This window comes from Oryx dammah, unplaced genomic scaffold, assembly GCF_014754425.2.
Source record: "Oryx dammah isolate SB20612 unplaced genomic scaffold, SCBI_Odam_1.1 HiC_scaffold_9, whole genome shotgun sequence".
NCBI classification, from domain to species: domain Eukaryota; kingdom Metazoa; phylum Chordata; class Mammalia; order Artiodactyla; family Bovidae; genus Oryx; species Oryx dammah.
In genome coordinates this window covers 1497575-1510804 of record NW_024070193.1, presented here as the reverse complement: position 1 = coordinate 1510804, position 13230 = coordinate 1497575, and the positions used below count along the sequence as shown (strand labels likewise).

The 13230-nt window shown below is 62.9% G+C and overlaps 1 protein-coding gene across 1 annotated transcript in view; it reads left to right on the top strand.

The window, feature by feature from the left end:
- Window positions 1-201: 201 nt before the first annotated feature.
- The window catches only part of COPG1 (COPI coat complex subunit gamma 1), a 17823-nt gene continuing 4794 nt past the window's right edge, over window positions 202-13230 (top strand). The window contains exons 1-20 of the mRNA XM_040246657.1: window positions 202-343; window positions 1255-1307; window positions 1877-1957; window positions 2196-2267; window positions 2393-2472; window positions 3404-3479; window positions 3581-3673; window positions 4042-4128; window positions 4946-5103; window positions 5195-5328; window positions 5587-5654; window positions 5846-6034; window positions 6616-6711; window positions 7786-8029; window positions 8571-8646; window positions 9703-9806; window positions 10135-10260; window positions 10570-10638; window positions 12270-12412; window positions 12686-12857. Coding sequence (XP_040102591.1) covers window positions 307-343; window positions 1255-1307; window positions 1877-1957; window positions 2196-2267; window positions 2393-2472; window positions 3404-3479; window positions 3581-3673; window positions 4042-4128; window positions 4946-5103; window positions 5195-5328; window positions 5587-5654; window positions 5846-6034; window positions 6616-6711; window positions 7786-8029; window positions 8571-8646; window positions 9703-9806; window positions 10135-10260; window positions 10570-10638; window positions 12270-12412; window positions 12686-12857 — 2158 coding nt within the window. The 5' untranslated portion in view covers window positions 202-306. The remainder of the gene's footprint in view (window positions 344-1254; window positions 1308-1876; window positions 1958-2195; window positions 2268-2392; window positions 2473-3403; window positions 3480-3580; window positions 3674-4041; window positions 4129-4945; window positions 5104-5194; window positions 5329-5586; window positions 5655-5845; window positions 6035-6615; window positions 6712-7785; window positions 8030-8570; window positions 8647-9702; window positions 9807-10134; window positions 10261-10569; window positions 10639-12269; window positions 12413-12685; window positions 12858-13230) is intronic.

Sequence of the window (13230 nt, the reverse complement as noted above, 5' to 3'; positions counted from 1 at the left end):
CCTGCCGGGGGCGCCGGCCGCCTCAGGGGCCCTGGGGAGCGCGCGCGCTCAGCCTCCCGCCGGGCCCAGTGAGGCGGGGCCGGCGGTGCCGGCAGGAGAGCGCGGGGCCTGCGGGCCGAGGGCCCGGCCGCCCGCAGCCGGGACCGGGTTAACGCCTCCCGCGGCGGCGCGCCCGGGTGCGCGTGCGCCGAGCGCGGAGTGCGCCTGCGCACAGCGCCGGGCGACGTGGCCGGCCGGAAGTCGCCAGTGCGGAACCGCCGCCGCGTCCCTCCTTGGCTGCCGCTGGGCTCCCGAAGCGACCTCGCCATGCTGAAGAAATTCGACAAGAAGGACGAGGAATCGGGTGAGAGGGCCGAGGCCCTGGGGGAAGCCGGGCTCCCGCGCAAGCCCTCCGCGCCCTCCCCGGGTAGGCCTCCTACCGGACCTCCGTCTGGACGCGAGGCCCCGGGAGGCCGCGGGGACTTGAGCGAAGGTGCAGCGCCCATCCGCGGCCGGCCCCGGAGAGCCCGAGCGGGCTCCGCTGCCCCTCACCCGGCAGCTCGGCCGCGATTCGCTGGGTGACCTTGGGCGGGTCTGCGCCTCTGGGCCTCCGCTTCCCCACTTGTCAGGGGAGGGGGCCAGACCCGGTGGTCCTCTAGGGATTCCCTGGGGCTGCGCCCGTGCTGGGGCGTCCTAGTCGGTAGTGCCCGGATCGGCGCTTGAGAACCCTGACTCCGATTCATTGATCCAGCAAACGTTTCGAGGTCCTGGTGCGTGCCAGATTGCACTGCGCCCTGACTCTGCAGCAGAGCTAGTGAGACGCGCTCGTGAGCAAGCTAAGAATATAAGAATGGTCGCAGCGGAGTGGAGGGAACAGACGTCAGTCAGATACTCAAGTGTGTCGTTAATTACAAGTGCGATTTCTGCTGTGTTGCAGAGACCCTAGTCTTTGGAGATGGTGGTCCCTCGCACAGTATGGGCTCAGCTAGGTACCAGCTGCATAAATGGATGAAAGGCAGGACACTCTGAGAGGCACACGAGCACTGTACCAGGGCTGCTGGGTGACTGCCAGCTAGTGCTTGGGGGGCAGCGGAGCTCCCTGGAGGAGGCTGGCTGGATCTATTGGCAGCCTGTAGAGCTTTGACTGCTGTTCAGAGCAGTTGGAGCTTGAATTTCCGAGCCATCGGGACGTCTTTCTCCATTGTCTACATCTGGGAGAGTTTTGAAATTCAGGGTCACAACCTCTGCTCAGTCCCGTCTCTTCTCTCCTGGAAGGTGGAGGCTCCAACCCGTTCCAGCACCTCGAGAAGAGTGCGGTGCTGCAGGAGGCAAGTGTCCTTTGCTCCCCTGGGTCTTCCACTGAGAATGCTCACAGTCAGTGTGACTGAAACGCCAGCACATTCAGAGTGCTGATTTGTAGGACATTAGGGGAGAAATCTGTTTGTGGAAAGATGGGGAATTCATTATGCTGACCCTTTTCTCCGTCTTTGTTTCTCCTGGCAGTTAGTTAATAAGCTTTGAGGGTTTCTCTGGGGGTCCGGTGGGTAGGCTCTGCGCCTGCACTTTGGCACTGGCTCCAGCCCTGTTTGCGGAACTAAGATTCTGCATGCAGGCCACGGGGTGTGGACACCGCCCCCCCCGCAAAAAAAAAGCCTTTTACTAAGTGTTCAATAGTCTCTAAGTCAGCACATCTCCAGGTAATATCTAGGGAGGATTTCAGGCGTTGTTAATAGATGAATTAAAAAGAAAAAGGAAAACAAAACTGCTTTCATGAGAAAATGAGGTAGGGCAAGTGCATTTCTTCACCCTGGGCCTGCTCAGACCTCTGACGTGCTTGAGGACACTCGTGGAAGGGAAGTAAACCCAGCCAGAAGGTAAATATCCTTGGTCTTCTCAGGCCCGTGTGTTTAACGAAACGCCCATCAACCCTCGGAAATGTGCCCACATCCTCACCAAGATCCTTTACCTCATAAACCAGGTAACAGGGTGAGGTTGGGGGTGCGGAAAACGGTACTGGGGTGTGTTGGGGACAGGGGCACAGCCCCTGTGTGGTTGCAGCCGGCGGCCCATCTCCGGGTGCCCTCAGGGTCCCACTCTGAGGTGCTGCCCTTGATGCAGCCTCTGCCGGGTCTGAGGCTCCGACCTGGGCTGTCTTAGCAGGAAGAGCCTTCCGGCCTTTCTGTCCCAAGCTGAGGCTTCTTTCTGAACTGAAACAGGGGGAGCACCTGGGGACCACGGAAGCGACCGAGGCCTTCTTCGCCATGACCAAGCTCTTTCAGTCCAGTGACGTAAGTGCCGCCACCCTTGCCCTCCTCTGGGGGGACAGCTCTCAGGGTGGCCGGGGGGCCCCGTCAGAGGCTGCCCCTGTGTCAGGCTGAGCCGGGGTCACAGGGCTTTCTTCTCTCCTGCGCAGCCCACCCTCCGTCGAATGTGCTACTTGACCATCAAGGAGATGTCGTGCATCGCAGAGGACGTCATCATCGTGACCAGCAGGCGAGTCCCAGGTCCCCGATGACCGCACCCACACCGAGCCCGTCTTCTCTGAGCTCAGTCCTCGGCCATGTGTTGCCAGCGCCCTTGCCTCCTTTCCTCTCTCCTCGCCTTCTTCAGTTACTCTGCCCAGCTGTGGCGCCTCCAGGGTGGGCGGTTCTGCTTGTAATTCTCTGGCCTGAAGTTAGGCACAAACCATCCCTTCCCTGCTTCCTCTTGGTCTGCTGAGGCAGCCCGGAGCTTCCATGGCAACTCCAGCTCTTCCCAGGAGAGCCCGGGAAGAAGCGACGGGGACAGGGTGGGCGGTGGGGTGCACGCAGCCCACAGGCAGACTTTCCCACGAAGGACTGCTGTGCTCGGGAGGCATTCGGCTCGGGGCCGTCCCCGGGCTCCATTCACGTGCTTCGCCTCGACGCCGTTTAGGGGGTTTGCTACACACGCGTGTGTAGGTTCACTTAGAGAGTGTGGCAGACATGGCTTCCGCAGCCCCCGAGCTTCCCAGGAGGTAACCCCGCAGACCGGCACTGGGGGGGGTGACGGCTGTGAGAGCAGGCCAGGAGGACCGCCAGCTTGAATCTGGGTCAGGAAAGGCCTCCTGGAACTAGGGGAGTGGAGTCCTGCAGGGCAAGGCAGGCAGAGCAGGACAAAGGTGGGGTGGGTGGAACGCAGCTGCCAGGACCTGGGGGCAGTCCCGGGGCTTCTCCGCCACCCCTCGACAGGGACAGCAGCAGGAAGCCCTGCCCGGGGAGATAGCCGTCGCAGCAGGGCAGTGACCCGGGCAGTGTGGAGTTTCATGGAGACCTCTTGATGAAGGGTTAAGAGCCCAGAGCGGACACCGGTTAATAATGGACACCAGCCTGCTCACCCGGTTGGGGTGGGTGGGGCGTAGGAGCAGGCCCGGCCCCCGAGTGAGGCCTGCGCCGTGTCCCCGCAGCCTGACCAAGGACATGACCGGCAAGGAGGACAGCTACCGGGGCCCGGCCGTGCGCGCCCTCTGCCAGATCACCGACGTGAGTGCCCCGCTTGGGGAGGGGCGCGGGGTCCCCAGGGCGCACACCTGCTCCCCTCCTCCTGGCCTCCGCCCCACATCCTGTCGCCTGCGCCCCTGCAGAGCACCATGCTACAGGCCATCGAGCGCTACATGAAGCAAGCCATCGTGGACAAGGTGCCCAGCGTCTCCAGCTCCGCCCTTGTGTCTTCGCTGGTGTGTAGCCTCGGCCGGCCGGGCTGGGGCCAGGGCTGGGGCGGGGCGGGGCGCTGGGGCTGCTCGGGAGGCTGAGGAGACATCAAAGAACGCTTTCTAAGGAAAACCAAAACTGTGTGGCCCCAGTTGTGAGAGTCCCAGCCCCTGCTCGGTGAAGAGTGCCCAGGGGACTCTGGGTGGATTGAGGGCCCAGTTGGCGGCCTTGACCCATGCCCTGGGGTGACAGGTTTTGGGGATTTGGGCCTGGCAGGAAGTCCGCCAGGGCAGGGGGAGTGAGGGTGGGAGCCGTGCCGAGTCTGCGCCCTCTCGGAGGGTCCCGACAGCAGGGCGTCCTGCCCGCCCCGCTTAGCGTGCCCTGTGCCCCACAGCACCTGCTCAAGTGCAGCTTCGACGTGGTCAAGCGCTGGGTGAATGAGGCCCAGGAGGCCGCATCCAGTGACAACATCATGGTCCAGGTGAGCCGCGAACGGAGCAGGGATGCTGAAAACACTCGCGCTGGCCAGCAGGATGGACTTTCACCACGGAGGTCCTGGCGGCCCCTGGCCAGAGCAGGCTTCGATCCTTTTCTCGTGGTGGGGAGACTTGGGGGTTTGAGGAAAAGATAGGGCATCTCTTGGAGGGAGAGTTGGCTTACAGACTTGATGGGCTCCTGCTAAAAGATTGGCGTGGTTTAAAACCCAGCGAGTAGTATTTTGGGTGTGTGCTGCCATCTCCCTGGTGCCTGGTGAGGGTTCAGTGGGAGCCTCTGCCCTCCTGCCCAGACCTGCAGGCCCCCCGTGTGGGCATCTGTTCCCTCTCGCCATGTCTTAGTGCTGGATCTCATTTCCAGGGGCCCACTCTGGCCCCTCAAACCCTCCAGGATCACAGAGGCTTCTTCCCATGTAAAAGGCCTGAGCGCCGCCCCAGTAAGGATTCCGGAGGGCAGAGGGGATGGTCTATGTGCCTCCCCTCCCCCTGCTGGCTTCGCAGCAGCAGCCACGCATCCTGGGGCAGGGCCGGGGGGCCGAGGGCCTGCTGTAAGGGCGCCCATCTGCACGGCCCCCGACATGTCCCCAGCCCAGGCCGGCTCCCGCTTCCTCTTTCTGGTCAGAGACACCTGGTCTCCAGTTCCTCCATCTGCGTGGCGCCTGGCGGGGTCGGGGGACGGAGGCCTGCAGAGTCCCAGGTGGCTCGGTGGGCGTGGCCCACACCTGAGCTCCGTGCCCACCCCAGAGGCAGGGAGCGGGCCTCGTGGCCTCAGGCCTCACTCACCCTGCTCTGCCACCCCCCCAGTACCACGCACTGGGGCTCCTGTACCACGTGCGGAAGAACGACCGCCTGGCCGTCAGCAAGATGATCAGCAAGTTCACGCGGCACGGCCTCAAATCCCCCTTGGCCTACTGTATGATGGTCCGGGTGGCCAGCCGGCAGCTGGAGGACGAGGACGGCAGGTAGTGGCGCCGCGGCCGCCACACGCCCCCCTGAGCCCTCGCCCGACCCCTGGGCGGGCCCCCAGCGTCCTCTCGCCGCCTGTCGTTGCAGCCGTGACAGCCCGCTGTTCGACTTCATCGAGAGCTGCCTGCGCAATAAGCACGAGATGGTGGTGTACGAGGCCGCCTCGGCCATCGTCAACCTGCCCGGGTGCAGCGCCAAGGAGCTGGCCCCAGCCGTCTCAGGTGCCCAGGGCCCGCCCCCCGCCCGCCCTGTGCAGCTGGGTCTCCCAGGGGTGAGGCCCTGCCTGGGGGTGGACAGGTGCGCTCTGCTCAGTTGGGGTGGCCATGCAAGTTGGGGAATAGGTGAGTGGAGGATTGGGGTCTGAACAGCCTCCGAGCCCTGGTCCCCGAACTGTGCCCCGTGCCCTGTCCCTGCTCCTCCCGGGCCCCTGGGTTTCCTGGCTGCTGCACAGGGGCTTCACCGCTGTCTGTCCCCCACAGTGCTCCAGCTCTTCTGCAGCTCTCCCAAGGCCGCCCTCCGTTATGCTGCCGTCCGCACCCTCAACAAGGTGAGTTCGCAGTGGACAGAGTGGGGCCGGCCTTCCGACAGGGCTGGGGGAGGGGGCCCCCGCGGCAGGAGGTGCAGCCCGGGCTGGCCTCTGTCCCCCAGGTGCTGGCATGAGCCCACCTGAAGGGCCAGCAGAACGGTGGGAGGCCTCCTGTGGCCCGTCCGAGTCGTCACCTCTTTGCTCCCGGACAGGTGGCCATGAAGCACCCGTCCGCGGTGACGGCCTGCAACCTGGACCTGGAGAACCTCGTGACAGACGCAAACCGCAGCATCGCCACGCTGGCCATTACCACCTTGCTCAAGACGGGCAGCGAGGGCAGCATCGACCGCCTCATGAAGCAGATCTCCTCCTTCATGTCCGAGATCTCGGATGAGTTCAAGGTCCACAGGCTGCGCCCGCAGCGGGGCGGGCCGGGGGCTGCCGCGGGGCCTCGCTGTGCGAGGTGCTGCTCCCAGCCTTCGTCGGCGAGGCGGGGAGCTCCAGGCCTGTCAAGCCCTTTGTTGTCTCCTGTGCACACTGTATCTTGTGCTGGGCAAAGTCTGGAGAGGGGAGCAGAGCAGCGCGCACGCCGGCCTGCCCTCGGAGCCCGCTTTCTGGGGAGGGACTGTGGGAGCTGACTCCGGAGCGAACGGGGTCGTTCCACATGCTGGTGCAGCGAGGAAACCCTCAGGCCAGCAGTTCCCGGGGGAGCCACCCGGGAGGACCTGGGAAGGGCCAGCCAGAATGCGTGTGCGCTTGCCCTGAGCTCTGAGTAGACGAGCAGACGGGGGGTACCCACAGTGTGGAGCGAGGCCTTGGACCGCGGTGCTCACTGCCCTGCCTGGGGGGCTTGGAGGTCCCCTTGACCCCTGGCCTACCGTGCCTCGGCCCGACCCCACCTGAGGAGGGGCTCTACTGGCCCCGGGGACTGGAGGAGCCGCCTGCGGGGCTGGGCCTCAGCTCACGCCTGTCTCTGGCATAGGTCGTGGTTGTGCAGGCCATCAGCGCGCTGTGTCAGAAGTACCCCCGCAAGCACGCCGTGCTCATGAACTTCCTGTTCTCCATGCTGCGGGAAGAGGTAAGAGTGCGTGGCCTGGCTGCTGGTTCCCGAGCAGGCGGGCCTGGACCCACCTGTTAGCTGCCTGGCTTCTGGTGCCCGCAGCCCATTTGGCTACTTGTGCGCAGGCAGTGCAAACATGCCTGTCACTGTGGTTACAGCTGTAACTGACGACGTGCCACCCTGGCCATATAGACTCAACAGATGCCCCGAGGCGATGCTTAAACAGAAGATGAATAACGGTCTGTCTGGTGTCATCTGGTATAGAAATATTCTAGCCATTGCAATTTTTCATAAAAAAAATTTTCTCAAAAAATCGATCCTTGGTGACGAAAGGTTGGAGACCGCTGCCATAAAATACACGTGACGTAGAATTCATCGAGGGCTTCCCACGTAAGTCAGCTGGTAAAGAATCCGCCTGCTATGCAGGAGACCCTGGTTCAGTTCCTGGGTCGGGAAGACCCCCTGGAGAAGGGACAGGCTGCCCACTCCAGTATTCTTGGGCTTCCCTGGGGGCTCAGCTGGTAAAGAATCTGCCTGCTATGCGGGAGATTTGGGTTCGATCCCTGGGTTGGGAAGGTCCCCTGCAGAAGGGAAAGGCTGCCCACTCCAGTATTCTGGCCTGGAGAATTCCATGGACTGTGTAGTCCATGGGGTCGCAAAGACTGAGCAACTGTCACACTAGAATTCATCACCTTAAGTGTTTGTAAATGTATATTGTTCAGTATTGTTAAATACCTTCACACAGGAGTGCAGTTAATTTCCAGAACTTTCTCATCCTGCAAAACTGAACTCTGTTCCCATTTAACGATAACCCCCTACTCTCTACCCCTCCAGTCTTTATACCACCCATTCTTCCTTTGTTTCAAAGGTGGGAAGAAAATCAAGTCCCAGAGGTTTCTATTAAAGCGTCTTCAGTTAGTCCGGAATGGCCCCGGCGAGCATTCAGCCTGAGCCTTTAGCTTTCACACAGAAGGGAGGTGGCGGCGGGAGAGCCAGGCCCTTGCCTGCAGGCTCCGGCAGGGCTGCTGGGCCGGGCTGCAGCCGGCTCCGCAGAGCGCCTGGTGCTCAGCTTCCTGTCGCCCCGGCCCGCAGGGCGGCTTCGAGTACAAGCGGGCCATCGTGGACTGCATCATCAGCATCATCGAGGAGAACGTGGAGAGCAAGGAGGCGGGGCTGTCCCACCTGTGCGAGTTCATCGAGGACTGCGAGTTCACCGTGCTGGCCACGCGTATCCTGCACCTGCTGGGCCAGGAGGGCCCCAAGACCAGCAGCCCCTCCAAGTACATCCGCTTCATCTACAACCGCGTGGTGCTGGAGCACGCGGAGGTGCGCGCAGGTGCGTGGGCCAGGCGCGGGCCGGGGCCTGCGGGCCCGGGGGCGGCCGCCGGCGGGCGCTCCCTTCTGTTCCGCTGTACGCAGTCATGTGCCTTTCTCCTTTTTCTGCCTTTCTCTTTCCTTCCTTCTCGGTATTTCGTCTTTCTTTTTCATGGTGGCTTTCTTGAGATGTGACTGACATAACACACTCTGTTCAATGAGTGTGGCTTCCACGTGCAGCCACCCGACCCTTCATTCCACTCAGACTTACTGCTGTTGCCCTCTCTTGCCTGCTCTGGACAGACGGTCCCCAAGCAGCTCTTGCTTCCTCAGTTGTAGCTCATTCTCTCCCTCGTTTGCGGTCAGGTGGGCCTTCGCTGCCCCTGAGGCTGTTAGGATACAGAGATCGAGGGCAGCTCTTGTGGCCCCTTGGTGGTCAGAGCTGAGAAGGGCTGCTGGGCCCAAGGACAGGGCCGCCTCCCCTGGGAAAAACAAGGCCTGGAGGCTGCTTGGCCGGCCTGCTCTGAGCCCTGGCCTGAGCTGTGTTTGCCTCGTGCCCGCAGGCGCTGTGAGTGCTCTGGCCAAGTTCGGGGCGCAGAACGAAGAGATGCTGCCCAGTATCCTGGTGCTGCTGAAGAGGTGCGTGCAACATCCCCTCAGCTGGCGGCTGCCCCCCGTCTCTGTAGCTGGAAAGGGGGAGAAAGATGCACAGCTGTTGATGGTGGAAAACAGTGGAGACCTAGGAAAGCGTGAAACACGGTGCTGTGCAGAAGCCCCTCTGCCTGGGTGTTAATGTGGGGTGTTTTCTGTTTAAGAAGCAGCTTTATTGAGCTATAACTCGCGATCCACACAGTGTCCCCATCTTAAATGCACACACAATGGGTTTGTTACATTCAGGGTTGTTTAACCATTACCGCCGTCTCAGTTGAGAACTTTTCTCTTGACTGCGCTGTGCAGCTTCTGGGATCTTAGTTCCCTGAGCAGGGATCGAACCTGGGCCCTCTGCAGTGGAAGCGCAGGGTCCCAGCCACTCGACTACCAGGGAATTCTTGAAAACACTGCTGCCACCCCAGAGAAACTGTGTGCCAGCGAGTAGCCCAGCCCTGCCCCAGGCCTGCCCCGCCCCTCGCTCGCCCTCCGGCTCTGGACTTGCCTGCGCCAACTTGTCACGCACCTGCAGGCATTCAGCGTGGCGCCTCTCGCGAGTCCGGCTCCTTCACGGGGTTTCCAGGGCTCACCCGCGCAGTCACACGTGCCAGCACTTCACGCCTTTCTGTGGGCAGGTACTCCTGCGTGGCATGAAGAGCCCTCGTGTGTTTGTCTGGCCACCAGTCGGGAGTCGTCTGGGTCATTGCCGGTTCACGGCTGGCGTGACTCGCGCTGCTGTGAACATCCGTGTTCGAGGCTCTGTGTGACTTGCTCTCAGTTCTCTGGGGTGCGCACCCGGGAGGGGGCCTGCGGAGTCACGTTCAGGTCCTTTGTGCCATGTGCTGCCGGATACAGGCGCGTGGCTCCCTCCCTGGGTGGGCTCTGGGAGAGGGAATATCGCCACCACTGTGCCTCTGATGCTCGGGCACCGCATCTGGTGATCGGGGTGGAAGTACCCTGCCGCCTCTACCCGCCCTCTGCTGGGGCCCTGTAGCGCCCCCCTGCCCCCCGTGGGCCCCCGTCAGGAGCTCCATGTTGTGGCCACAGGTGTGTGATGGACGACGACAATGAGGTCAGGGACCGGGCCACCTTCTACCTCAACGTCCTGGAGCAGAAGCAGAAGGCCCTCAACGCAGGCTATATCCTGAACGGTGAGTCCTCCTCGCCCGACCACTCCCCTAGGCCCCTTCCCGAGCTTCGGCCTTCCCGGGCGGCGTGCCCTCTGCTGGAGTCCCCTGGCAACTGCAGGGCCTCACTGTCATCTCAGGAGGCCCGGGGTCCCAAGGGTGGGAATAGCCCAGAGAGCTGAACCGCTCGCCAGTCCTGCGAACCTGCCGAGCACTCCCGCCCGTGTCCATTCGCTCCTCGCAGCAGTCCTGCAGGGGAGGGTGTCCTGCGAAGTCGGGCTCGGCGGTCTCGCTGGTTTCCTCAGGGTCCTACAGCCTTGACCCCCGGCCCCCGTCTCGCTCTGGCCTCTAGGTCTGACCGTGTCCATCCCGGGTCTGGAGAGGGCACTGCAGCAGTACACTCTGGAGCCGTCGGAGAAGCCCTTCGACCTCAAGTCCGTGCCCCTGGCCACCGCGCCCATGGCAGAGCAGAGGACAGGTAAGGCGCACCTGTGTCCTTCAGAGGCCCTTGGGCCCAGGCTTCCTCTGGAGGGTCTGCCTGGCCTGCAAGGCCACCGCAGCTGCCCAGGGTAGAAGGGGCTGTGCTGGGAGGAGGGAGTTACCCCGCCTGCCTCTGGCCCTGGAGAGGAAGCCACCTGCACACACAACTAGGCCAAGACAGCACTCGCGCTGTCTCCCGTGCTCGTACTTCACACTGGGAGGTGGAGATCACACTTCCTGAGTAATGGCGTTGTGGTCGACGTGCCCTGGCCATCTCTCAACAAGCTATGCGTGCTTGTTCCTGCAGAAAGCACCCCGGTTGCCGCCACCAAGCAGCCTGAGAAGGTGGCTGCCACCCGGCAGGAGATCTTCCAGGGTGAGTGGGGGGCTCGCAGGCTGCGGTGGCTCTTCCCCCGGGAGCTGAGATCGGGTCTCCCTGCATGCTGTCTCTGAGAGTGTTTAGACAGCGTGCTCGACCCTCAGTGGAGGTTGTTACATCCATTTGGGATCTGAGGATTTGGATGTTCAGAGAGACACGGTGATTTGCCCCAGTTTGCACAGCACCAAGGGGAGGGCGGAAAGAATTAAAGTCCAACTCCAGCTGGCTTGGAGCCACCTTGGCCTTGTTCTGAGTGCTGCAGGCCCTGGGCCCAGTCGGTTCGGGACGTCTGGCGCTGCTCAGCGGAGCTGAGGGCATGACACAGTCCTGTGTCTTGGGCTCCAAATGTGTTCCGGCCACCTTGTCTGGCAGGGTTTTGTGAGGATTCCGTCTGCCCCTCTGCTCCTGCATTTCTAAGGGGAGAGGCTGTGTGTCTAGTTGGCAGACCGCGTTGTCCACCAGCTTCCTGCCTTCGAGGCCCAGCAGCGGCCTCCCGTCTGGGTGGCCCCAGCCCGACGCCCCGACTCGCCGCCTCTGCCGCGTGCCGTGTGCTCTCTCGGCTTCTGTCCTCTGGTTTCTGTCCGTCACGGCACTCGTGCTGCCTCCTCACAGCAGGCTCCCAGTAACGGTGGGATTCATTTCAAGTCCGCCTTGTCCTTTCCACTCCCCAACCTGTCTTCCACCAGCACGCCGTCTCTCAGGTGTGGCTGAACCGGGACCCTGAGCTGGCTGGCGTCGCTCTCCCCGCAGGCTTTCCCTGTGTGGTCCTTCCCTCTTGCTGCCAGCAGAGATCGGCACGAACTTAGTGGTTTCACTCAACGCTGCTCCACCCCTTGTCCTGAGGTCTGAGTTCAGCCTCGTTATGGGGGGAAAGAGCAGAATTAATCATGATACTGCCTGCCTTCTCCCTCTGTCCCCGAAATCCTACCAAGTCTAGGGCAGAGGATCATACTGCCTCAGGTAGAGTTCTTTTCCACGTGGAGGTCAGTGTAACCGGGAAGGTGAGTGACGGATCATGACGAGTGGTCGGTCCTCAGGCGTCCGTGTGCATCAGAGTCACGAGGGGAAGCTTGGTCGAGATGCAGGAGGAGGGTGGTCTCTGACGGGTGGGTCTGGGGAGGCCTGAGAATCTGCGCTGTTGCCATGCCCGCAGCCCCGGGTGTTTCTGGAGCGGTGACTCCTGAGCACGGCGGGGGGAGCAGGGCCGGCTGCCAGTGCCTCATTCTCCCAGGTGCGCCGGGGCCGGAAGCTGGCCTGCACCAGACGCCCGCCGGCCACTCTGAGCTGGGCGTTCTGTAACACTCTGAATCTGCCCCCTCTCCTCTGGGGCCACGTGTCTGCGAGCGGTCTGTCCTTCTGCCTGGTTCCGTGGCCGGCAGCGTTCGCTTCCTCTTTGTCTTTCCTTGTCTCCCTCTTCTGAGCACCCTTGCTGAGCTTCTAAGCTTAAGGGAGTTCTGGATGGATGAGGCCGGGCTGTGGGCCTGGCGTCCATCGGTTGGTCTGGCGTACCGTGTGGGATGGCGGGGAGGGCGTGCTCGGGTGTGTCGGGGAACCGGGAGTGAGGGGCCCGAGGACTGATCAGAGACCCCACTGAGCCGCTGGGTGAATGCGCGCCCAATGGGTTTCAGAGCAGCTGGCGGCCGTGCCCGAGTTCCAGGGGCTGGGGCCCCTCTTCAAGTCCGCGCCTGAGCCTGTGGCCCTCACCGAGTCGGAGACGGAGTACGTCGTCCGCTGCACGAAGCACACCTTCACGGACCACATGGTCTTTCAGGTGAGCGGGGGCCTCCGGGGGGGCCCCCACGCCGGGTGGCTGGAGCCGGGCGCGATGCCGGCTCTGCCTCCAGCTGCTGTGTGTCGAGTCCTTGACTCAGGGCCTGTGTGGCTCCCATGTGTCCACATGGAGACGGGGGGTCTGGGCAGGGGGCCTGGGTCGGGCATCAGAGTGGCCCTGGGTAGAGGCAGGGCTCCCGACGCCTCCTCTGCAGCTCGGGGGGGCCCCCCACTCCCCGGCTCAGCATATCGGCCCCTCGGCTCCCTGGTCCAGTTTGACTGCACGAACACACTCAACGACCAGACCCTGGAGAACGTCACGGTGCAGATGGAGCCCACGGAGGCCTACGAGGTGCTGTGTTACGTGCCCGCCCGGAGCCTGCCCTACAACCAGCCCGGGACCTGCTACACGCTGGTGGCCCTGCCCAAGGAGGACCCCACGGCGGGTGAGGCTCCCCGGCTCCCGGGAGCCCCTGGGTCGGGGTGGGGAGGGCAGCCTGTGCGCCAGCTGCTCATTTCCGGTCAGAGCGTCAGCTCCTCGAGGTCGGTCCAGAGCGGAAGGCCAGGCCGCCCTGGGGCTTTGCACACAGCAGCTCATTTCCTCCTCACACACCCTTTCGGGGCAGCACTGCTCTCTCTGTCTGAGAGGGCAACCGAGGTTGGGTAAACAGCTTGCCTGAATTCACCAGGCTGCGCGGCCGAGCCCCGGCCCTCAGGCAGGACTGTCTTGGCTGTGAAGGAGCCAGAGAGAGGCACACACATGACTGTCTTGAGTCCACTCCTCCCAAAGAGGCAGGGGCTTTTCCGGGCCTGGGATGG